Source organism: Sceloporus occidentalis, unplaced genomic scaffold (genome assembly GCF_023333645.1).
Source record: "Sceloporus occidentalis isolate IW3139 unplaced genomic scaffold, rSceOcc1.0.p SCAF_7, whole genome shotgun sequence".
NCBI lineage: Eukaryota > Metazoa > Chordata > Lepidosauria > Squamata > Phrynosomatidae > Sceloporus > Sceloporus occidentalis.
In genome coordinates, this window is record NW_028316987.1 from 6,866,642 (window position 1) to 6,890,141 (window position 23,500).

General features: G+C 40.5%; 1 protein-coding gene across 3 annotated transcripts in view; it reads left to right on the forward strand.

The window, feature by feature from the left end:
- The window catches only part of ARHGAP23 (Rho GTPase activating protein 23), a 228,789-nt gene that overhangs the window by 194,616 nt on the left and 10,673 nt on the right, over positions 1 to 23,500 (forward strand). For all 3 annotated transcript variants that reach the window (XM_089531789.1, XM_089531787.1, XM_089531788.1), the window contains exons 15-22: positions 441 to 556; positions 2,872 to 3,027; positions 5,285 to 5,363; positions 6,335 to 6,408; positions 9,669 to 9,758; positions 15,372 to 15,497; positions 17,066 to 17,107; positions 19,514 to 19,607. In XM_089531789.1, coding sequence (XP_089387915.1) covers positions 441 to 556; positions 2,872 to 3,027; positions 5,285 to 5,363; positions 6,335 to 6,408; positions 9,669 to 9,758; positions 15,372 to 15,497; positions 17,066 to 17,107; positions 19,514 to 19,607 — 777 coding nt within the window. The remainder of the gene's footprint in view (positions 1 to 440; positions 557 to 2,871; positions 3,028 to 5,284; positions 5,364 to 6,334; positions 6,409 to 9,668; positions 9,759 to 15,371; positions 15,498 to 17,065; positions 17,108 to 19,513; positions 19,608 to 23,500) is intronic.

Sequence of the window (23,500 nt, forward strand, 5' to 3'; positions counted from 1 at the left end):
CACACCCTGTTTTGAAATTGGTTTTGAACTTTCCCCCCTGTTTGTTGTTATGCTCCTTATGATGAGGCTTGTCATAGGACAGGTTACAAATGTAATAAATAAATGAAATACGTGAATCAAGACCCATTTCCTCTTCCTTACTCTTGTACTCCATGATCTCATCTCTAATCAGTTCCATGGCTGTTCTTTCCCCTGTCATCCACATGCCATGTTGGGACTGTTTGCTCTCTACTCCAAACAGCCTCCTTCTCTGTATCCTCTCATGACAGTGCAAGCTCACCACAAAGTGTCCTTTTCCTGCTGAACCTATTTCCATAAACCTGCATTAGACAGAGCCTTGAGTGATAATTTTTTACCTGATTCAACCTGTAGTATTTTATCTGCTTTTCCTTCTTAGCCACTGACCTGCTCTCTCTCTCTTTTTTAAAATTCCCACACAGATGACGTTCATCAGAAGGCTCCTTGGGGTATCAACATAATGAAGAAGAACAAGAAGTCTGCTCCAAGGGCTTTTGGGGTGAGGCTAGAAGACTGCCAGCAAGCCCCTGACAACAAGGTAGGCCTTGAATAAAATTCTCCACGTCTGGAAAACTAGTACACTACCTAGTTCTGTGGTACACAGGACAATCTGCCTGATATCTTGCTTTTTCCAAAGACCATTGCCTGTCCTTTGAACTTGCCACTTAGCCTAGTCACAGACATAGACTTCAGTCCTGTTGTTAGTTACAAGGTAGAATAGAGAACCACCACAGTGTAGTGGTTTGAGTGTTGGACTGCGATATTGGATACTTTCTTAGTTTTTTGTGGGGTTTTCGGGCTATGTGGCCATGTTCTAGAAGAGTTTCTTCCTGACATTTCACCAGCATCTGTGTCTGGCATCTTCAGAGAATGCTTGCCTGGAAAATAGTTGTAGGCAAGCATTCTCTGAAAACGCCAGACACAGATGCTGGAGAAACGTCAGGAAGAAACTCTTCTAGAACATGGCCACATAGCCAGAAAACCCCACAAAAAACTATGAATGCCGGCCATGAAAGCCTTTGACTCCACATTGATACTTTCTTCTTCATTTCTTAAAACTAACTAAACAGTCTTTCAAAAACCTGGAATGCCAGAAGCTGCTGGCCTGCAGTATAAACATGCTTTCATGCCCTCTACCTCATTGTCACCCCAGTATCTCCAACAGAGCACAAAATAACAACGGAAGGCACAGCATAAGCCAAGACCTTAACCATGTGCTTTTATTGAGGCTACATGCCTGGGAACCATATGTGCAACTTTTAAAGTTACATTTATTCCACAGAATAACACATATTTGGGAAGCTGTGTTGGCCATGCAGCAAATTAGAACAAAATTCAAAATCCATGAAAGAATACCTTTATTGGCCAGTGAAAATACACAAATTATATCCTGCAGGCTTTCAAAACTTCACTCGCTTCTTCATAGGCATAGATGTTAATGATGCAAGAATGATGCAGGAGAATAAAAGTGACGATGTTAGAGTTACAAGGCTACATTTTGTCTCAGATGTTATTTCTGTTGCCAGTTAAAATGGTCTAGAGCAGCGGTTCTCAACCTGTGGGTTGTGACCCCTTTGGGGATTGAATGATCCTTTCACAGGCGTCGCCTAAGGCCATCAGAAAACAGTAACAAAATTACAGTTATGAAGTAGCAACAAAAATAATTTTATGGTTGGGGGTCACCACAACATGAGGAACTGTATTAAAGGTTGCTACATTAGGAAGGTTGAGAACCACTGGTTTAGAGGGATATCATTGCAGGCAGAATCCACTCCCTTTCATGGCTAGGTAGGGAATGAAGACAAAGGGTAATAAAATTAATAAAATTTCAACTCCATTAGCAGAAAAAATGTTACTTCCCTTGTGATTCAGGCTGCCCCTGTCCTGTGCAAAGCTAACTGCATCTTCCCTAGGCAGAGAATACTGAATTTCTCAAGAAGTTCCAGCATTGTTACATCTGGAAAAACCTTTAGGTGCTGTATTGATAAAACTTACCAATTGTAGTCTAAATGAAAGAGTTTTACCTTTGTTAGAGATATTTTGTTGACCACTAAAGGTATTACTTTATATGAATTTTGGATCCCTCATGATGTTACATTATGTTATAATATGGTGTATTTATATCTTAGTTATTAGAGAAAGCAATTAATTTAACTAACTAGTTGTTTGCAGATAGTTAGTTCAACATCTGGCACGTGAGTATGTGGAAATGGAGAGTACCAAGGAAGGAATGGTAGCTTATTAATATGTGGCAAAACTTAATCTTCCAAGATGTGGTCCTCAGAAGACCTGTGAAGGAATTGGATTCCACTTCTATAGCATACATATTTGTTTAGGAAAGACAGGATATGCTACTTAAAAGGCCAATTTCACTTAATGGTGGAATGTTATTGTTTATATGTATATTTGGATAGTCACTCCTGTATCTCATGCCCTCTTAAAAGACAGAATCCACATTGCCGGCATACTGATTTTACTGATTGCAGATCTAAAATAAACTTCAGAGTGCAATGACTGTGCACAAAATTAATGTGCCATAAATTAATATTTATAGTGGGATATGAGCTTGTTGTTCATTAAAATCATTAAAATTTAGTGCCTGGCCAGGTAAATGGGCAGGGTGGGGGGCACAGCATTTCATTTGCATCAGTAGTTCACATTTCCTTCCTACACAGAAAGGTGTTTTGGTTTGTTTTTTAAACACAGAGATTTTTTAACTAGTTTTGGAAAGCAGAGCTTGGCAAAGTTACAACCACAGTAATTGTAATCTGAAAAAGTAACTTTGCCAAGCTCTGTTTTTTAATGTGTCAGTTCCTTTTGGCAAAATCACTGCTACAATTTTGCCTCTTGCAGAAGGTCCCCCTGATTGTGGAAGCTTGTTGCAAGGTGGTAGAAGACAAAGGCTTGGAATACATGGGTATCTACCGGGTTCCTGGAAACAATGCTGTGGTGTCCAGTTTGCAGGATCAGCTCAACAAAGGGGCTGCTGAAATCAACCTGCAAGATGAGGTAGGACGGCTTGCTGTGAAATATGCCCCTTCTCACCTTCTTTACCTTCAGTAGTATTGAAAAAAAATACATTATTAAATAGCACCAAACTCTAGTTGCGACTTGGCCCTACTTCATGCATTAGGTATGAATACATTGTGGATATAGCTCAAAGCTTTGAAACATTGACTTTTTCTGTATTAAAGTTTCTAGAATCTCTCAGCCAGCATGGCCACCAAACAGACTACCTGTGGGGACTCTGAGAGTTATAGTCACTAAAAAGTAATGTTTCCAAGGTTGGATATAGTTAATCTAAATACAGTATGATAGCTATAATTTCAGGAGAATATACCCACTTCACAACAAATTCAGGTTCAGTGTATGAATGTCAGACTCTCTTGGCCTGCAGAAGCAAGAAAAAATACTACAACATAGCAGTTGAGACACTGAGCTCTGGTTCAAACTGTGATTTTTGTAAGTAATAATGTGTTAATTATTAGTTGCCTTTGGTCAAGCATTATGTCTTTCACCCTTATGTCCTTAGAGTATAGCAAGAGGATATTGACGCAGTCCTACAGTTGTACAGCAAGATAAGAACTGCAGGGGTTTAGGGAGCCATTTTGCCCCCCCCCCCCCACTCAAGACCACAAAGGGCCAAAAACCCTGGTGAACCCTGAAAATTCTTATTAATTTTTTACCCCAAGTCTCCCTTTGAGACATGGGGAAAAATTTTTCCTGTTTTCCTTGCTGTGCTATTTTAGTCCTAGTTAAAAAAAAAAAAACCAAGAAAAAAAACCAAGAATTAATACTGTTTACTTTGGGGTAAAATAATGAGGGTAGTTAGGGCACCAAAACCGCTGGGAGAGATCATCTGGAGACATGGGGCGCGGGGCACGGGGTTATCAGTACGCTGATGACACCCAAATAATTTTCTCTATGTCCCCGACTGATTCAGTGACTAGGGATGGCATCTCTCCTCTCGTTGCCTGTCTGGAATCAGTAATGGACTGGATGAAGGAAAACAGACTCAGTTTGAATCCAGAGAAAATGGAAGTGCTAGTGATAGGTTCTCCAGGCCCGGGGATGGCGGTGTTTCCACCTGTCCTGAACAGGATCACGCTTCCCGTAAAGGACTCTGTTCGCAGTCTGGGGGTGCTCCTTGACTCGTCGCTCCACCTTACATCTCAGGTGGATGCGACGGTCAGGAGCACATGTTATCAGCTTCGGTTGATACGCCAGCTGCATCCCTACCTGGGCCAGGAGGACCTTGAAACGGTAGTACATGCTCTGGTAACCTCTCGTTTGGATTTCTGCAATGCACTCTACATGGGGCAACCCTTGTACCATACCCGGAAGCTGCAATTGGTGCAGAATATGGCGGCAAGACTGGTCACTGGCATTTCCAGGACCAGTCATATAACACTAGTCCTTAAAGACCTTCATTGGCTGCCTATTCGCTTCCGGGCGCAATACAAGGTGTTGGTTATTACCTATAAAGCCCTAAATGGCTTGGGCCCAGGGTACTTGGAGGACCGCCTCTCTCCATACAATCCGCCTCGCACACTCAGGTCAGCCGGGAAGCAATTGTTAAGGGTTCCAGAAGCTAGATATACTACTACCATCCAGAGGGCCTTTTCTATCTCGGCCCCTAAGCTCTGGAACTCACTTCCCGGCGAGCTCTGCTCGGCCGCCTCGCTAGACCAATTCAAAAAGGGGTTGAAGACATATTTATTCCAGCAGGCATACCCCTGACCCCTGAAGTACTCCCCCTCACCTCTCAACAGCATTGGAAGCTGGTTTGAGATTTTTATTTCCGGGGGGGGGGGGGAATGTAATTTTTGTTTTATCTTGTTTTTATTGTTGGTTTTTTATTGTATTATGGATGTTTTTAACGATGCTGTAAAACCGCCTTGATCTTTGGAAAGGCGGTATATAAATAAAATTTTATTATTATTATTATTAAAAAAACCATGGAGGCCACTACCATCCCCAACCAGATATAGTCCCATGAATCTAGAAGACACCAGGTTGATCTATAGTCTGTGAAAATCAGACTATATATTCCCTGTAGAGTTTAACTGTTAAAATGAGGGTGAGAAGATGAAGACAGAAGTGTCCATATCCTCATTTTGGAACATGCACAGAGAAGTAAAGAAGTTTATAGCACTGTACAGGGTAGAGAGAATGGGAATAATCTCAGGGAGAGATCCAGAGTGCAAGTTTGCAACATTCCTACCATGCAATTCCTTCTCTCTCTTTTTCACTCCCATATGCCCAGAGGTGGCAAGACTTAAACGTCATCAGCAGTCTCCTGAAGTCCTTCTTCCGGAAGCTTCCAGAACCCCTGTTTACAGATGGTGAGTACCTGTATCTTAACACTCCCCCCCCTTTCCCTTAGCAGCAGAGATATCAAAATGTCTCCTCCCAACAGACAATGAAATAGAAAAGACAAAATAGATGTGATGTGTCAAACATTATTCTTCCAATTCATTGGGTGAGATTCAAGCCTGTGCCTCTCCTTTTCTGGCACTGTTTGACAGGTGGCAAATCAAATGGATCATTCTAAGTAATTCAGTGACAGACACAGGGAAAACAGAGGGACAACTTAATGGCAAGTTGCTGCAGAGTTCTCAGGAAGGTTGTTCAAGTTGCCTTCACCATTGTAGGTATCTAGGTTTCCACTCCTTTATTGTCTTAGAGACCTGAAATGTGTACCCTGTTTTATCAGAAACAGTGAAGAATTGTAGGGCCTTAACTGTATCTTTGACAGAGTCTACACCATTAATAGATCCCAGATATCCTGAGTAGAAGTGATTCTTCCCACTTTTCCAGGACTGAAATTAGATGAATAGGGATCACCCTTTAAAGAACATTCTAAGGATTTCTCCATCTCTAAAATCTTTGGGCCTGAACCGACAGGCCAAAATAAAGCTGCTTCAAGTCACTTTGGAGGTATGCTGTTTAAATGATGCATTTAAGAGGCCGGAAGCCATGCCAAAGCCACGCTCCAATCCTAAGGACAAGAGTGTGGCTTTGGCGCAGCTTCTGGCTTTTGAAGATGTGTTTGTCATTTAAACAGCATACCTCCAAAGTGACCCGAAGCAGCTTTATTTGGCCTGTCTGTTCAGGCCCTTTGTTAAAGTTTTTTAAGTTTCAGATTTGCAGAAATGTGATACTGCAGATGCTCCCCCTTCCTCTTTGCATCATAGTTTTATACCCGTCCTGCTCCCCAAGTAAAATTGTCATTGTACATCCCCAAAAATAACTTATTTCTCTGTGGTCAGGCAGTGCTATCCATCATCCTTTTCTTTTCCTTTCCTTTTCAAAGATAAATACAATGACTTTATTGAAGCCAACCGGATTGAAGATGCCAGTGAAAGGATGAAGACCTTGCGCAAACTGGTATGTAATTTTGGAAGGAGATATGTACCCCTCAGTTCCTGCTTTTTCCTTCACAAGGTAACAGAGAAACACACACATCTATTCTTTTGTGCTATGTGACAAGCCTTGGGAAGAAGGATGGAAGGGGATGTGTGGCAAATCCAGTTTTAGTCCAGGCTTCCATAAACTTTTTTAATATCCACACACTTCAAGCCAGATGATGGTGGAGGTACAACTACTTTAAAATCCCAGTCTACTTAATGTATCAGTGTCAAGCCAATTTATAAAAATATTTATGTCTTTAACACATTAAATAGAGTACAAATCAACACCCAGCAATAATAGCAGAGCCTATAAAATGGGACAACTCAACAGACATGATTGTTAATATTAGAGAAACAGTATGAAAACAACAGACATGCCTCATAAAGAACACCAGCTTACAAACTGACAGAAAGCAGAACGTAATATGTAACATTTTTTCCAAACAAACTTTATTACTTTAAGTTGGATTTTAAACAATAAAACACAAATGTAAACAGTGAAACCTCTTTCCTCTTAAACACTGTTACTTTATTTTATGTTATTATGAAACAGACTGCAGCAGAATTGGAATATATCTACAAACTGCAGTCCATCAACAGTGGGTTGAACAGAGACAATGGTTTCCTTGCACATTACACACATTATAACACCAGCTAACCCCCAGCCTCTGGGGGGCTCACTTAGCCAATTCATTACTTCTTCTATTGGTTCTCACACTATATGCCAATATTCATTCATATTGTTATCTACTCACCTTGGATTTAGGCAACATCCTTCCTCCTGCCCCATTGACCATTGTTAAATCTGAATTTGTCACCTCATCTCCCCACCCACAAAGTTTTTCATTCCTACACACAGAATGCTTACATCGGTCTGTGCCCGGACTTTCTACTCTATCCCAAGTATCTGAGGTAGTAGGCTCAAGTCTATGAAAACTCATACTATCAACTTCTCTCTTTCACCTAATCTCAAAGATGCAACAAGATCACTTTGTGTACTGCTTTCATCAAGATATACATGAAGCAATTATCCACACTGTCTGTTAAAATAGCTTCTAAAACAGGGATTGGCAATCTTCAACCAGAGAGCAAAATTCATTCAAACTGTTTCCCACCAGTTTTGACACCGCTCTGCAATTTTGAAAAAAATGTGCAGAAATTCACATTTATTTTCACATACTCTACAACTTTCTTTATACATTTATGGCTAGCTGCTCTTCAGTTTCGATCAAGATTCTTTTCTAACTCAGCCTGGTATTCCTTTGGCTAGAATAATCTTCCAATTAATTAATCAGCTTCCCCTAATATATGACTGAGTCAAGAATTGGAACATGATAACTTGTGTCCTGATCTATGTTCTAGCCCACTCTAAAGAATGGGTATGTTCTTATCAGTATGTTACTTTAGTAGGATCAAACTGGATTGGTCTACTCAAATATGTACTCTCTCCCATCCACATCCACTCACCTATGTTCCCACCATATACACACTTGTCTATCTACACACACTGCCAAAGAGTGTAGAATAAAAAGAGACATGGGAGAGAAGGGGGAAGTTTAAAACAAAGGCAGAAAGAAGTCTATGCAGCCTTGAATAAAGCGCCAAGAAACACTTACATTTCTCATATTAAATAGGGATAAGTAAAGACATGTGTATTGTTCAAATAGAGGGAGAGGGTGCTGGCAATGGGAGAAGTTGGAACCTATAATTGTACTAAGCAAAGTAGGAGAAATGACGGGAGACAAATCCAGTCTAACACCAGAGTCCACCCAGTACATCAGAAGAGAGTATGCAGATTAAAGGACCAGTTGAGATGTGTGGCCTTTTGTTTCATCTCAGACATTTGGAATGTGGGCACACCAAGTGCGCCTGATTTCATCTGCTTCCCATACTGTTGTTATATATCTTATATAGGCATAAGAACGAAGTGTTAAGGAAAAACATGTTTCAATGTTATTTTGTTGGTAAAAGCTGCTGTAGGAGTTCAAAAAGCTATGCAGTCTTGAATATCCCTACAGAGTATATGAGGATTTAAATTGGCTTTCTCCAGAATTTTTCTAGGCTATAACATAGGAAGCTGCTTTATAATGAGTCATACTATTGGTCCACCTAGCCCAGTATTGTCAGCTCTGACTGCCAGCTGCTCTCCATGGTTTGGGGCAAGATTGTTTTTTAACTCTTCCTGGTTTTCCCTTGGTGGGTATACCTTTCAAATTAATAAACAGGGCCTACACTGCTTAGCTTTCAAAATCAGACAAGATTGTGTGTGTTCAGAGTAGCATGGCTGCTTGGTATTAATGTTTAACCATTCTGAGTCCATTCAATTAAGGGCCAGCATCCTATTAATAACATGTTCCTGCTTCAGGGCAGCTTCTGTGTAAGTCGTGTTCCTTTTTGGATGGGGTGCATGAAGACCATTTTCTTGCTCTTGTATTCTATCCCCAAAGTTCTCCCCACTCCCAGCAACTGTCAAGCCCTAGAAGGGGCTGCTGTTTCTTCTTATCAGTTGGAAAGGAAGGGATGGGGAGGCAATTCAGACCATGAAAATACAGCTGCTCTTGGCTCCCAGGAGAAGAAAAAGAAAGGTGCACCCCATCTGTGAGCACATCCTCATTCCCACCCCATCCCAAGCTGAGTCCAGCTACTACTTAACGTACAAGGGGATGCTGACAAACTAATGGTGAAATTTACACATATAAACCCTATGACTCATTATAAATTAAAGGACGTTTAGATGTTGCCAGGTAAGACCTGCTTCTTTCCATCATTATGGGGATGGAGATATTAATTCACATAGCTAGGACCATGTAGCAGCAATATGGGGAAAAAAGATAATTCCCTTAGAGTAGGGATGCAGAACCTGGAGGTTTTATTGATCTGCTTCTCAAAGGTCTTGTGAGAGTAATTGTAAATGGATGTTGCCCTACTGTCTTTAAAGCAGGTAAAACTATATCTTTGGGGAAATAAATAGAAGTTAGCATAGGAGTTTGCAAGCTTTTGAGTTTTGCATAGCTGTTGTTACTCTGAGGAAGAATAGTGGATTTCAGAAGCATACATATTCCTGGATGGTTTTACTGTACCCATTGTGAAACAGTTTATCTGCCAATAAATTTTGGAAAGAGCTTAAGAAAAACTAGAACATAGGGAGCAGAGTAAGACTGAAAGATTAATCATATGTTGCATGAAAGGCTGAACATTTAATTAGTTGTTGCTGTTTTTCTTCTGCTTCTACTGCAGATCCGGGATTTACCAGGCCATTATTATGAGACCCTGAAATTCCTTGTGGGACATCTAAAAACAATTGCAGATCATTCTGAGAAGAACAAGGTAACATTTGCTGATACCTCCCACTCATAATTTACAAAATATTTTTTTCACCACAGGAAAAGAAGAGCGTTGAACCTTGAGTTTAAATATGGAATCCCATTTTCAAATACTCCAGAGGTTGTATCTCATCTACTACATATATTACAGCAGGCTTGCCCAACTTGGTGCCCCCCAATAGATTTGAGTACAACTTCTGTCATCCTCAGATGGAGATTATGGTGTTTATAGTCCCACCCAGCTAAGGAGCTGCAGATTGGAAAAGCTTGCAGTGGCTTAATGTCATGTCTTCTCTAAAAGAACCATGGGAAATAGTACTAGGGAACTAGTTACCAGGCCAATCCTATACTCTATCGGTAATCAAGCCTTTTGTCCTCACCCCCTTATATCTACATGCAGATGTCACACTCCCCTCATTCGATGTAAAATAAAATTCAGTGTTTAATATTTTCTTTATTTAGCGTGTATATTTTCATTCACACTTTTTTATATTTTAACTCACACTTTCACATTTTATAAGGAAATAACATTGTTCAGATTGGAACAGTTTTATATAAGTAAATTCAATATTTAAATCAACACTTGTGTAAATTTTACACATAAAAAAGTTTGGGAAGAGGAAAAGAAGGAGGAGGGATCAGTGTCTCCAAGTCTCGCTCCCCCCTTGAGCAACTCTTCCCCTCCAGGGGTCCCATTCCATCACTTGAGAACCACTGTTATACACACTCACCCAGAGGTAAGCCCCATTGAATATAGTGCACCCGCGTTATATGTGGCTTCGAGCATACACTAGAAACTGTGCCGGAAAAAACACTAACACGCCCTGGAAGAAATAATGGGGCCTGTGCCGCGTGCCCCATGTAGTGCCGCGGGCATGAGCCCCATTACTTCTAATGGGATTTGAGCATACATGTTTTTTCCCTTACATGGGGGGGGAACGCATCCCCCGCATAAGGGAAAGGTTGACTGTACAATGTGACTTGTGTTGTGCATATATGTATAGGATTGTGCAGTTAATTACTCCATAAAACTATGGTTCCTAGGGTATCACTCAACAAAATGCCAGCACAATCCCTCCTGTAGCCATCTAACTGGTACTCTCTTCACTACAAACTGGGCCAGGAATTGCTTTTGTTGTAGTGACAACAGTGTGTCACTGGACCCTGGGAATGAGATTATTACCTGCCTTGTGTTTCATCAGTTCACTGACTGTTGCATCTTTCATCCTAAGACATTTGCACCATAAGAATAATAATTCACACAGGGTGAAGTAATGACAAAGACATTTTATAAAGTAAATATAGGCTCTATACAGACAGGTCAAAATAAAGCTGCTTTGGGTCACTTTGGAGGTATGCTGATTAAATGATACATGCGTCCTAAGAGTCAAGAAGCCATGCCAAAGCCACAATCCAGTCCTAAGGGCTGGAGGGCAGCTTTGACGCAGCTTCCGGACTCTTAGGATGCATGCATCATTTAAACAGCATACCTCCAAAGTGACCCGAAGCAGCTTTATTTTGGCAGTCTGTATGGAGCCATAGTTTAACAAAAAGATGCATTCATGATCAATTGACTTCACATATCATAAATTCTAATAGGGCAGGGGTGGGAAAATGAGGCCTTCCAGATGTTGGACTACAACTCCCAGGATTTCTCACTTGTGCTGGCTAAAACTGGTGGGATTTTCAGTCAAACATCAGGGAAAGGGACACATTTTCTTCTGCCCACTAAGCTTGAGGCAGAGAGCAGAGCCATGACATCAGAGATTAAATCCAAGTAGATACAGTTCTCTTTGCCTATTCTCTCGTTTTGCCTTGAGACACGGATATCTAATTTTCTGGAAACTATACAGTTGCTATGGAGATATTTTTTTACCTACCGTTGGAGTCCTAATAATCAAGAATACATTTTGCTAATCAGCAACATATGATAAAGAAGGAGAAAATGTTCTTGTGCTTGCATATGCTAGCTATTTTTCTAAAAAAAATTTTTTTTTCTTCCAACTGTTTCTGATTTACAGTGAAAACACACACAAAAAGCCACCTCTAGAAGTAGAGTGCCACTTGAGAGGTGAAGTATACTAGCACACATAGTTAAACCTATAAGCTCAATTTAAAAATATAGAGAACAGGCCAAGTAGATAAAGAGTAACAGGCTAAGCTGAAAAAAAGTATCAGTGAATACATATTGAAGGTAATACATTTCTATTATCTAACAAGTCAGCATAGCACAAATCAGCACAGTCTTTCAGCTCCAGTTTTAAATGCATTGATTCCTCTTTGTTTAAATAATTAGTTCATAATATAGATTTGTTTGTTTTTCTTAGTTTGATGGTAAAATTTGAAATCCTGGTGTAAATGCAATTCTAAAATATCTAGCCAACATGTGATGATGGAGCAGTGAATGGTGATGGTGGGGAATGACAGAAAACCTTCCTTGAAGATGTAGCTTTTAAAAGACTGAATGTAGAATAGGCAAGGGATCAGCTAGTGGAAAAGTAGCCTCATTCCTGAAAAGAGAAAGCTCTTATCCAACGCACTGTTTGTTCAACATAGCCCTAACCAGGTTTAGTCAGAAATAAGAATGCTTCTTTTGCAAACAGGTGGCAGTTGATGGGAGAGTTTTAAGTGGGAGCGAGTTGGGATACAGTAGTAGTAATAATAATGTTTATTTATAACATTGTCAGACATGTATAATAAAAAACAAATCAAAACAACACTATAAAATGCTAAAATAACACTATAAAATGATAACATACTAAAATAATATACTGATATACTAAAAACAGAATCCTCATCAGTTGCTACCCCTCTCCTTCAGTGGTGGTCCTACATCAGGTGTCACCTGGTACAGGAAGGGGTTTTCCAGGGGTGGAGTTCCCAGGTTGGGGCTTCTGGGGGTGGTGCACTCCTTCCCTCCATGCCGCCCACCTTTCTCTATGCCACCCTGGAAAAGGCTGGGACAGTGCATGGGGGGTGGGCCTGACCGAATGTCATCCTTCTTCTGGGGTGTCACCCAGTGCAGGCCACACCACCGCACCCTCATAGTGATGCCGCTGGCACACTCAGCAACTTAATTGAAGAGGAAGGTCTTCAACCCTTTACGAAAGTGAGTAAGGCCCTCCTCCAGCCAGAGGTGTATAGGAAGACTGTTCCACATATGTGGAGCCAGGTCCTCAAAGGCTCACAGCCTTGGTAGAGCAGTACGTATTGGTGGAACCACCAGTAATCTTTTGTCTGTAGATCTTAAATTCCTAGATAGTTTACCATGCTAGCCAAACTGCCAGATATTTGGGGAGGTTAAACTGCAGGGCCTTAAATACCAGGAGCAAAAGCTTGTAATGGGCCCTTGCCCAAAGTCATTGGAGGTATCTGTGAAGGAAAGAGATATGTGAGCATTTAGGGAGATTTAAAACCACATGTAGTCCACGCTTATCTTCGGTTTCATTTTTTGTGGTTTCAGTTACTTATGGTCAGCCATAGTCTGAAAATATAACATAGTCCTCTGCCCATCTGTGGTTTTGCTTGCGGCAGTTTCAGTAATGTAGTCATGGACATGGTCAATCACAGTCCAAAAACATTACAAGTATATAGTACTGTCTGTGGTTTCAGGTATGCACTGGGCATCATGGAACATATCTTCCACAGATAAGGGAAGACTGCTGTAGATGAAGGCAGATCCCAGTGCAAAAGGTAGTTGGATCTGCCTTTCTTTTCCATAAATTTGAGAACATTGTCCTCTTAAAAGTACACATGGAATAGGAGCAACTGGAGTAAATCACCATCACAGAGTCCATGCCTGTATTATACTACATTCCATTGACCAAAACCTACTGCTGCAGCTTGGTAGAGGGGTATCAATGCTGTCACAGTTACTGCAGAACCAAACCCAGCTGCCCTGAGACCATCCACACTAGGGAATTATAGCACTATTATTCCATGTTAAGGGCCTTGATTCTATCCTATAGAATCACATGATTGGCAGTTCAGGGAGGGACATTTAGAATTAACAGCCAGAGCACTCCAGTGCTCACTAAACTATGAACCCCAGGATTGCCTAGAACTATGCCAATTAAAGTAGAATACTGTGTAGTGTGAATTGGCCTGGGGAAGTCTTTTTCTTCCTTTCCTCAGAGTTCTGTTCAGCTTCCCTTAAAGGGACAGCAATAATAATCAATGAAAGCCAAAGGTTAATGGAAAAGGCAGGTGAAACTATTTTTCACTTCTGCAACTTGATTTCAGCTATCCCAAGCCCTTCCTGTTTAACATTCTCATAACTAGCTCACTCAGAGCAGCAGCAGACCAATGCTGAGCAGATTTGGAAAAAGTTCACCATTACAGTCTTCCCAGCCCATCATCACTGCTGAACCACACAGCTGATCCTGACCCACACAACACAAAAGTGTTCTGCAAAGCATTCTCCCTGTTCTCTTAACAACTGTTCCTTGTGGTGTCCTGACCTTCCTTTATATGAAATCAAAAGGAAGCAGCATAAGCACGAATAAACATCCACATCTATGGCAGCTTACCCCAAATAGTGAGCAATGAGTCCAGTGCAGTATTCCAGGGTAGAAAATGGCCACAAGTTTACTGCTTCTCTGAGAAGTGGTGTTTGTGTGCCTCACTGTGGGATGAAACACTTCCCTGGTCAGATCACAGGCCACCCCTATCCATATGACAGATTTTTAGATTCAGGTTAAGGTGACAAACCCATATAATAGTGGCCTGTTACAGACAGCCAAAATAAAGCTGCTTTGAGTCACAGTGGAGGTATGGTGTTTCAATGATGCATGTGTCTCAAGAGTCCAGAAGTCACACCAAAGCCACGCTCCAGCCCTAAGGACTGGAGCATGGCTTTGGTGTGGCGTCTGGACTCTTAGGATGCATGCATCATTGAAACACCATACCTCCACTGTGACTCGAAGCAGCTTTATTTTGGCTGTCTGTAACAGGCCAGTGCCATGGATTTATCTTTAGACCCTGGTCTTCCTGGGAGTTTGGTTCAGTCTGAACAATTCTGTCTCTATTCCCATATATAAAACAGTTTGTGAGATTGAAGAGATAGACATCTACTTCCATTTGCTTATAGAATGATGTGAAGTCCCATGTATGGTAAAACTGCTGTGATAATAGTAGAACATAAGCCTTGTTTGGGCACTCTAAACCCCTTATTTGATGAGGGTGATCTAGAGTGAGTTTTGACTTCCCCCATCCTTGTATATCCTTGATAGTGACTATAGCTAGGGAGACTGTTCCATTTGCTATAGGTTCTCTGCAAAGCCAGTTTGATGTGGTTGAGGCTCTGATTGCACCAATTGAACTGTTGATAATCCAATTATGGCTCTTTCTATGATTAGGAGCCCTCTCTTTTCAGTCTTCAAAATCAAGGAGAACTTAAGAAGCCTCCCAAAATATGGTTGACACAGAGCTAGCACTCTGTACCCCACTCTGTTGGATGCAGTTCTAGTTACATGAGGGAAATAATGCCTTAATGTGTATTTATCTCAGTCCAAAGTTAAAGTATTGGTAGGAGACAGTGTGTAGTTGTTCACACACGCTTGCTGACAAATGTTGTGTTTATTTTTAAAAAAACAACTCACAAAACCTTGCTTTGCAGATGGAGCCCCGGAATCTTGCTCTGGTGTTTGGTCCCACCCTTGTCAGAACATCAGAGGACAACATGACCGACATGGTAACACATATGCCTGATCGCTACAAGATTGTGGAGACCCTCATACAACATGTAAGTGGCCAAGGAGCTGCTTGAGAGGGAGTGGAAATTTGGAAGGCAGCTGTAAAGGTTGATCCTTCATGCTAAGAACATGGGTGATCTAATAAGTTTATCTTCTAAGCCCCTTGTCTTTATATCTTTACCAAGTAAGAAGATGGGGTGACCACTAGCATACCTTCCAGAAATCCAAATTTGACAGCTATAGTCCTTATTAATCCACTGTCATCACACACAACTTTTTCCAAAATATCCCAATTTCTCCTTCCACTTCCACCTTTTGTCATCATCTTACAAAAGTTGCTGTTGTAAACTGTGTTCAAGTAAAAAAAAAATGCATTCAGTTAATTTAGCAGTGTGGAGAGGAGAGGAAAAGAGTGAAGTCTTGCCCTTTTCAGCAGGTTCAGGCAAACACAAACTTCAGCTTGTGTATTTTTCCTCATTAATAACTTTTGTCACTTTCACCACACTTTGATGTTGCTTGGCCGAACATGTCCCAGTTTTCTTCTGTGAAATGTTGGAGGGCATTGCACTATATTTTTGATTAGTTTTTATATTCTATCATTTCCAACACCAGTTGAATACCTTTTTACTTTCCCAGGCTTTTTAGTCTCTCAGTTTCTTTTAAAAATGTGCTTGTTAGATCCTTGTGTTGCTTGTGTCCTCTGCTGTTCATTTTTCTCTAGTTTTATTCTATGACTGTTTATTCATTTTGAATATTATGCCAATGTTTTATTCTGGAGTTTAATTGTTTTATCTCTGTTCTGTGACTTGCTCAGAGAGTTTTAGCTGTTGACCAGTATAAAAATGCAGTGACTAAAATAAGAGATAAATATATAAATATATTAGTTGTTTTTATTTTATTTTGTTATTATTTACTTGCAAAGAAATACACACAGATATCAAAATCAATCTCATGATAAATAAAAAATACATTATTGCATGTTTCAGGGTGTTTTGTTGTTGTTTTTGTTGTTTAACTATTGTTCCCACTGCTGGGGAGAGAGAATCTAGCATTTCTCAATGTAGCATATCAGTTTAACTGTATAAAATATTACGTGCGATACAGGGAATATCTCCCTGTTTTAATTAAATGGGCAACAATGTATGCTGTTAAACACTTCTTGTTCCAATATTTAGTTGTTCAGCAGCTAAACAATTTCAAACTCTTTCTCTTCTCCCTCCACTTTTTCTCCTTACATTCCTCTGCCTAATAAGACCATAATGCCCCTAAGGGAGTAAATAGTAATGAGATATTTAATAGAGCTTTGATCATTTCTGTAATATACTTCTAAAATGCTTCAGAAGGTTGCCATGCCCTGTAAGCTTTCTGATTAACTCATCTCTGACAGAGACAGAGAGAGACAGGGAACAGTACTTCCCTTAAAGATGACAAGAAGGGAATTAACTCTGAAAATCAAAATTTAGCTGCTACTGTTGAAGAAACTGCTATAATTTCCTCATTCCATGCTATACCTGTCTTCATTCTTGGATTAAGAAATAGTTAGATAGCTAGTTAGTTTAAGCATTAGAAGCACCTTGACTCTGGTTTTGATTGTTCTCCTTCTTTATTTCTTCCATAGTCAGACTGGTTTTTCAGCGACAAGGAAGACAAAGGTGAGAAGGTGAGTAACTGAGAAGAAGGGAATGTACACTTTGTTGTGGCTGCTGGTTCCTCAAGCTTCAGGGAAACATGGTGCTGGGACAATTTATCCTGGGCATCACGTGTAGGTGGTGTTTCTCCTGGCACTTAGTGGTATTTGATTAGGGCACACTTATGGGCAGGGTGTGACTGCAGAAGAGAGGACGGTTGTGGGTGTAAATTCCCTAAGATAGGTAGAGCTTTCTTGACAAAGGTTTTGACTCATGAGGTCTGCATGTGTGTTCTCCCTCACATGTTTCCATGTTCACTGTTTAGTTTATTCAGTTTTTCCCAACTTTTGTCAAACAAGTTTTTGAAATAATATATGAATCTTATATGAAATATAAGATATATTTCATATAAGAAATATAAATATAAGATATATAACTATATGAAATAATATATGAATCTTTGAGATCTGAATGAGCATGCAACAGGACAGGAAAGCTGTGCGGGCCAGGTACCAATTTCCATTCACCATTGCCCCATGCAGCTCATGCACCATCAGCACCTCAAAATACCTCACTTCTTCTGTAGAGTCCTTCTCAAAATGTCAACTGGAAGAAATGTTGCATCATTTCCTGTTTCCATTGTGAGAGGGATTCTGAAGGAAGCAGGTATGGATTGGGTGGGGTGTGTGCATTTGTGCATTTTTGCTTGTTTGAGGGCAGGGTTGGGGGGAAAACGGGGTTTTTTAAAAGAAAAAAAGTTAAAACAAAAACAGTTTTGGTAATTTCAAATGGATTTTTTGTTTATTTAAACCTAGTTAGGTTTTTGTTTGTTTGTTTGTTGTTTTGCATTAATGTGTAGGACTGCACCAACATAGGACTAAATCAGAAAATTAAGTAGTCAAATGCAGTTCAGATTTTATGGCCATTAATTTAAATAATAATTGTTCTATTAAAAGTGCTTTTAATGCAAGTTGTTTGGCTGAACAGGATTTGTTTCTGAATGGCATTTCTTGCACTATAAAATAAAGTCTTTAGAAAGAAGCAACTGACACTGGATATTTGTCTAACAGTGAACAACTTCCAGTAAACTGTTAAATTAAAATGTTTAAATTCAAACAGTTATATTCCAGTAAAACAGTTGAAATAATAGCTAGACTATATATATAGATGTTATATATACAATGGGCCTTTGTAATCCGCTGGGGTTTTGTTCCAAGAACCCCTGTGGATAACAAAATCGTGGATTTTCAAGTCCCATTAAATACAATAGCATAGCAAAATGGTGTCCCTTATATAAAATGGCAAAATCAAGGTTAGGGGTCCTGGAGCAGATCAAGCCAGAGATCTCCCTGGAAGCCAAGATGACAAACTGAGACTGTTGTACTTCGGGCACATCATGAGAAGGGAGGACTTACTGGAAAAAATAATAATGCTAGGAAAGTTGGAGGGAAGTAGAAAGAGAGGAAGGCCACATGCTAATGGTTTGACTCTGTTAAGGAGGACATGGGTATGAGTTTACAGGACCTAAGCAGAGCAAAGGAGTCTTGCAGATGTCTCAACCGCAGGTTCACCTTGGGTCGAGATCGACTCGAGAGCTGTTAACAACAAATATAGAAAGGAGGAAAAATTACCTGGAAAATAACACAGATTTTTTTTAAAAAAAATAGGAGTGGATTAGTGCCCTCAAAAGTGAGGCTTAGGGGGCTGCATGCAGCCATGGACTTCATATTCTCCACTCGTGGCATGAATATGCCACCATCGTTGGTTCTTTAACTCATCTTAGGTTAAATAAACTCTCTTCTGATTCCAGTCCAACCTTAGGAACCTTAGGAACACTTATCCGGGGAGAGATCTATGAGGAATGAGGGATGACTCACTTGCCCCTTTGTCCCAACATTAGATGAGGCATCCACTTGTTTCCTTTCAGCTGTACTCTTTCATGGAATATTATGGCATTGCTGTGGGATGTGGGAAGAGGAAATCTAGAGAAGCAGTTCTCATCCTCCCCTCCAACTTCTCCTTAGTATAATGAGCCCTTGGTATCAGCTGGGGTTTGGTTCCAGGACCCCTATGGATACCATAATCCGTGGATTCTCAAGTTCTGTTAAATACTGTATAATGAGTAGTAAAATGGTGTTCCTTATATGTAACGGCAAAATCAAGGTTTGGTTTTTGGAATTTATACATATGCTTGAAACCATGGAATGGAAAGAATCCATGGATATGGAGGGCCAACTGTATTGAAGAAAGAATGTAGGAAGAAAGACAGGAAATGGTGGAGCTCTGAGTTTTCAGTCATGGGATACTGAGCTCCTGCAGTGTGCCTCAATCCACTTCATCACATGTCGGCCAAACAGAAAGAGACATCCAGGAAGCATTGCACCTCTGACATGCAACTTAAGCCTTTCTTCCTAACAGCATATGTATCAATTTCACAGACCCCTGTAGATGAACAGGAGGCGCAGTCAGTGCCGAATATTGAGTACCTCCTGCCCAACATTGGAAGGACTGCAGCACCAGGGGATGCTTCAGGTGAGTAGACACAGAGGCCTCTATGAATAAACCAATGACCATGGAATTTCCCAGAAAACAATATCTAGAATGGGGTTGTCTAGCTTGGTCTCTCTGTCAGAGTTCTCCTTCTTAGTGGCTCCCTTATTTATTTATTTGTCAGTCAAGCCTCTAACATTCTACAGTCTCCTCTCATTATCTAACGTATACAACCCTCACTCTGATTTCCCTTAACCTTCCCATAGGTATGTGAATTTCCTTTAGCTTCCTGTAGTTGGCCTCCCATGTCTCACCCATTCCTGGAGTCCAGATCATCCCTGAGACAACAAAACAGAAGTTCTGGCCCCTTCTGAAAAAATATTCATGTCTGGGCTGTTCTCCAGTGAAAAAGAATTCCTTGTATTTTTTAAAAAATTATATTTATGCTGCCTTTCTCCTAAATTGGAGAAAGGCAATTGTGTGACTTACAAGGAACATCTCCTTTCCTTGTGTCCTGCAGGTTGCAATGTTGGCAACGAAACCCACTTCCCTTCCACACCCCCAGCATAATAGCATAGTTCTTATTTTAAAAAAGGGATGCATAGCTATTTCCAACTAGTCTACACTTTCACCTGAGTGCTCTTTAACTTTTAAGAAACCCAAGCTTTTAGCACTGGAGAGGGACCTTGCCTGAATTTCACTTGTAGTTCTTAATATTGATGGGGAGGTATTGTTTAAGTGGTGTTTTTTTTCTCCCTCTGCTATTTATGGACTTCCTTAACTTTATTGCTGTCTTTCTTCCTTCTCTCTCTTCATCTTCTTTCTCCTCCTGTTCCTCCTCCTTCCTACTCCAGCGGATCTGCCGGAGCTCTAGAGCTGGTACAGTGTGGGTGTGCTCTGGTGTTTATGCACTAATTCCATTGGATGATTACGAGAAACTGAGGCAGGCAGAGAGGGGAAAAGCAGGACCTGGGTTCTGGTCACTCGTTGGACATGTTGACCAATGACAAAGATGGCCTATGCCATAGGGGCAATATTGGGGATGATTTTGCTCTTCCAGTTGATGATCTTTCTGTTGATTTGGAATAAAGGTTAAGGTTGTGTCACCCTTCAAGGGTAGGGACCTGATTCCACAAGGCAAGTCTTTGGAAATAGTCTATCTAAAGGTAGCTTTGGGCACTGAACTGTGTCCATTCAGAATTCTAACCTTTAATTTCTAACAAAACTACTGAGAAGGGCTGTTTCCAGATGAGGCTTTTATCATGCAATTGTCTTCTCTCATTCACAGAATTTTGCAGGGAATCTAGAAATTGTAATCTCCCAATTCTACCCCCTTTGTGTTTTCCCACCATATCTTTCATCTCTTATCTTTAATCACACATACACAGTCATAGGAAGGGATGGAATAGGTATGCCATATCTTTTGGCTGGTAGCACTATCACCTCTTTGAACGTAGTCAAACATTTTGAGTCAATGCAAAACACTGATTACGGCAGAGAGTAAAGGCAGCTCATTCTTATATCTGATATTTCTGATAACTCCAGCACAGAGCCTGATCATATAGCAGACTATAGGGTTGTAATAATTGGCTAATTTTCTTCTCAAAGGAAGGGATGTTTAACCATTTTTTTTCCAACTGCAAGAAAGTCTGCAAAAATAGTGCAGTTTTAGATGACTTCTTGCAAATTGGGGCAGTCTGTACCGCACCTTTATTGCAATGAAAGATCGCCCAGAATAGTTTGCTTGTTCAGAACAATCTACTTATACGACAATTGTAACTTCAAAACCTGAGTTTTAGTTGTCTTTCTTCTCTGTCAGATGAAGAGTTCTATGTGACCTGAAAGCCTAAGGCCTAAATCCAGTTGCTTGTTAGGCTAGAGCAGGCCCACTGAATAAGTTACTAAATGGCTTCTGTAAGTGCTTATTTGGTCAATGATTGTGCTCTAGTTGGAACTAGCATTTGGATTTAGACCTGAGGTTTTTGCACCAATGAATATTAGTTCAGTGAAAGCAATTGCTTTAACTATTTTGTACTCAATTTACACATTAAACAACAGCTTTGATCTGAAAAAGTTAGACTGCCCTCTCTGCCTTCCCTCAGTCTCGTTATCACCAGCCACTAATTCCATGGGGGCATGGTGGGGGGGCAGGCTTTGGACATAGTGGACCGTGGGGGCCATCCATGATATTGTCTATTGGTTTCATTGTCACTGACATTGCTGTGGCGATTTGTGTGTATGTTTGTGTGCTAAGGCGGGTATGATACTGTGCAAATAGCCTGGCTGGTCCTGTGCTCCTTTGCCCCATGAGTATGAAAAGGTACAACTGAATGCCTGACTTATTTCTTAGAATTTCCACTTGTGCTGCTCTCCCTTTGGGCTTGCCACACCTGTCACTGCTTTGGGTTTTTCACCCTCTTGCCCTCTGCTTTCTTTTCGCTGGATGTTTTTGCCCTGGTTTTTCATTTTGTTAAGGAGCACACAAGCAGAGGTGCCCAGATGAGTCTGCACTGCCATTACTTGAATTTTAGGCCACTCCAAACATCTGGGCAACATCTGCTACCAGATCTGTTTGGCATAGTGCACTAAATGTCTTGATAACTTAACTAGGGCAGCCAGACTCTGTTTCTGAGCTTACTGCAAAATACTCACCACTACTTATTTATTTGTTCTTCATGGCTGTGTGGGATGCAAGATATCCCCCCCCCCCCCCCCACCGAGCTTCATCGATGGCAGCTGCTCCTTAGGGACTAAGGACTGAAATCCTAAAATGGTACTGCATTGCTGGCTGCTCTTCCGGTTTACATATCCATTGGGGGGTATATTTTTGTTTATTTAATATATGTATGTATTTGTTAACAATATTAAGTTACCCAATAAGATTAGGATCAAAATCCTCTATCATGGTGTATGCTATGTAACTTTATGTACACTTAGCTACATAGCGGAGGCACTAAGAAAACTTGTTAGTGAATTGTGGAGATTTGTAACATGACACTGGCAAGAGTGTCCCAGTGTGCATTACTACAAGAGTATTCCAATGTGCTAGTGTCCTGATGCACAACAGGATTGATTCACAGTCCTGATGTGTGTTGGTCCCAATGTGCATTGATCATTTTTCTGGCTCCCCTATATAGTAATGTAACAGTAGTGCTTTACAGAATATGAATGTCACAAAATTACTCGATTCTAATTCATGCAGATCTAAATCCACTTATAAAGACATAAGTCCCCAACAGGATTCCAGCCAAATCTCTGGGCAGTTTGCAATAGGAATAAAAATGTTGTAATACAGTATGACCCCCATATCCACAAATTCAGTACGAGCGGTTTCACTTACCCATTTCTGAAAGAAAAGTTCTATCTAGGCATTTGTAGGTCCTTCAGTGTGATTCTATGGTCAACGTCTACCCCAAGCATACCATAGATTTTTCCTGGAGGACCTAGAAATGCCTAGAGAAAGCATTTCTCTAGGCATTTCTTGGTCCTCCAGCATAATTCTATGGTATGCTTGGGCCAGAAGTCATTCATCTCACTGAAAATAATAGGGATCCATGTGGATATGGGGAATTTGTATGGAACAGTTATAAATCATAAGAATAAAAATATTTAAAAATAGCCAAGCATCAAAATGATGGTCTCAAACACTGAAGCAACTTCACTAACATTCAAAAGAAAGTTGCAAGTTTTAATATACAGTATATATCAGTTTCATAAAGCTTGGGAAAACAAAAAAATGTCTTCAATTCTGCTAAGAGGTGCAGAGTTGGGGTAGTGGCAGCTCTTTCCTCAATAGCTACCCTGTTACCAGGTGTGCTCTTGAAACAGGTGTGAACTCACACATGTTCTGAGAATACACATCAATAAGGGATCTTTGCACCTTGGATGTAGCACGTCATGACAGATTGGTCCTAGGTGCTCGCACTTACAGTTAC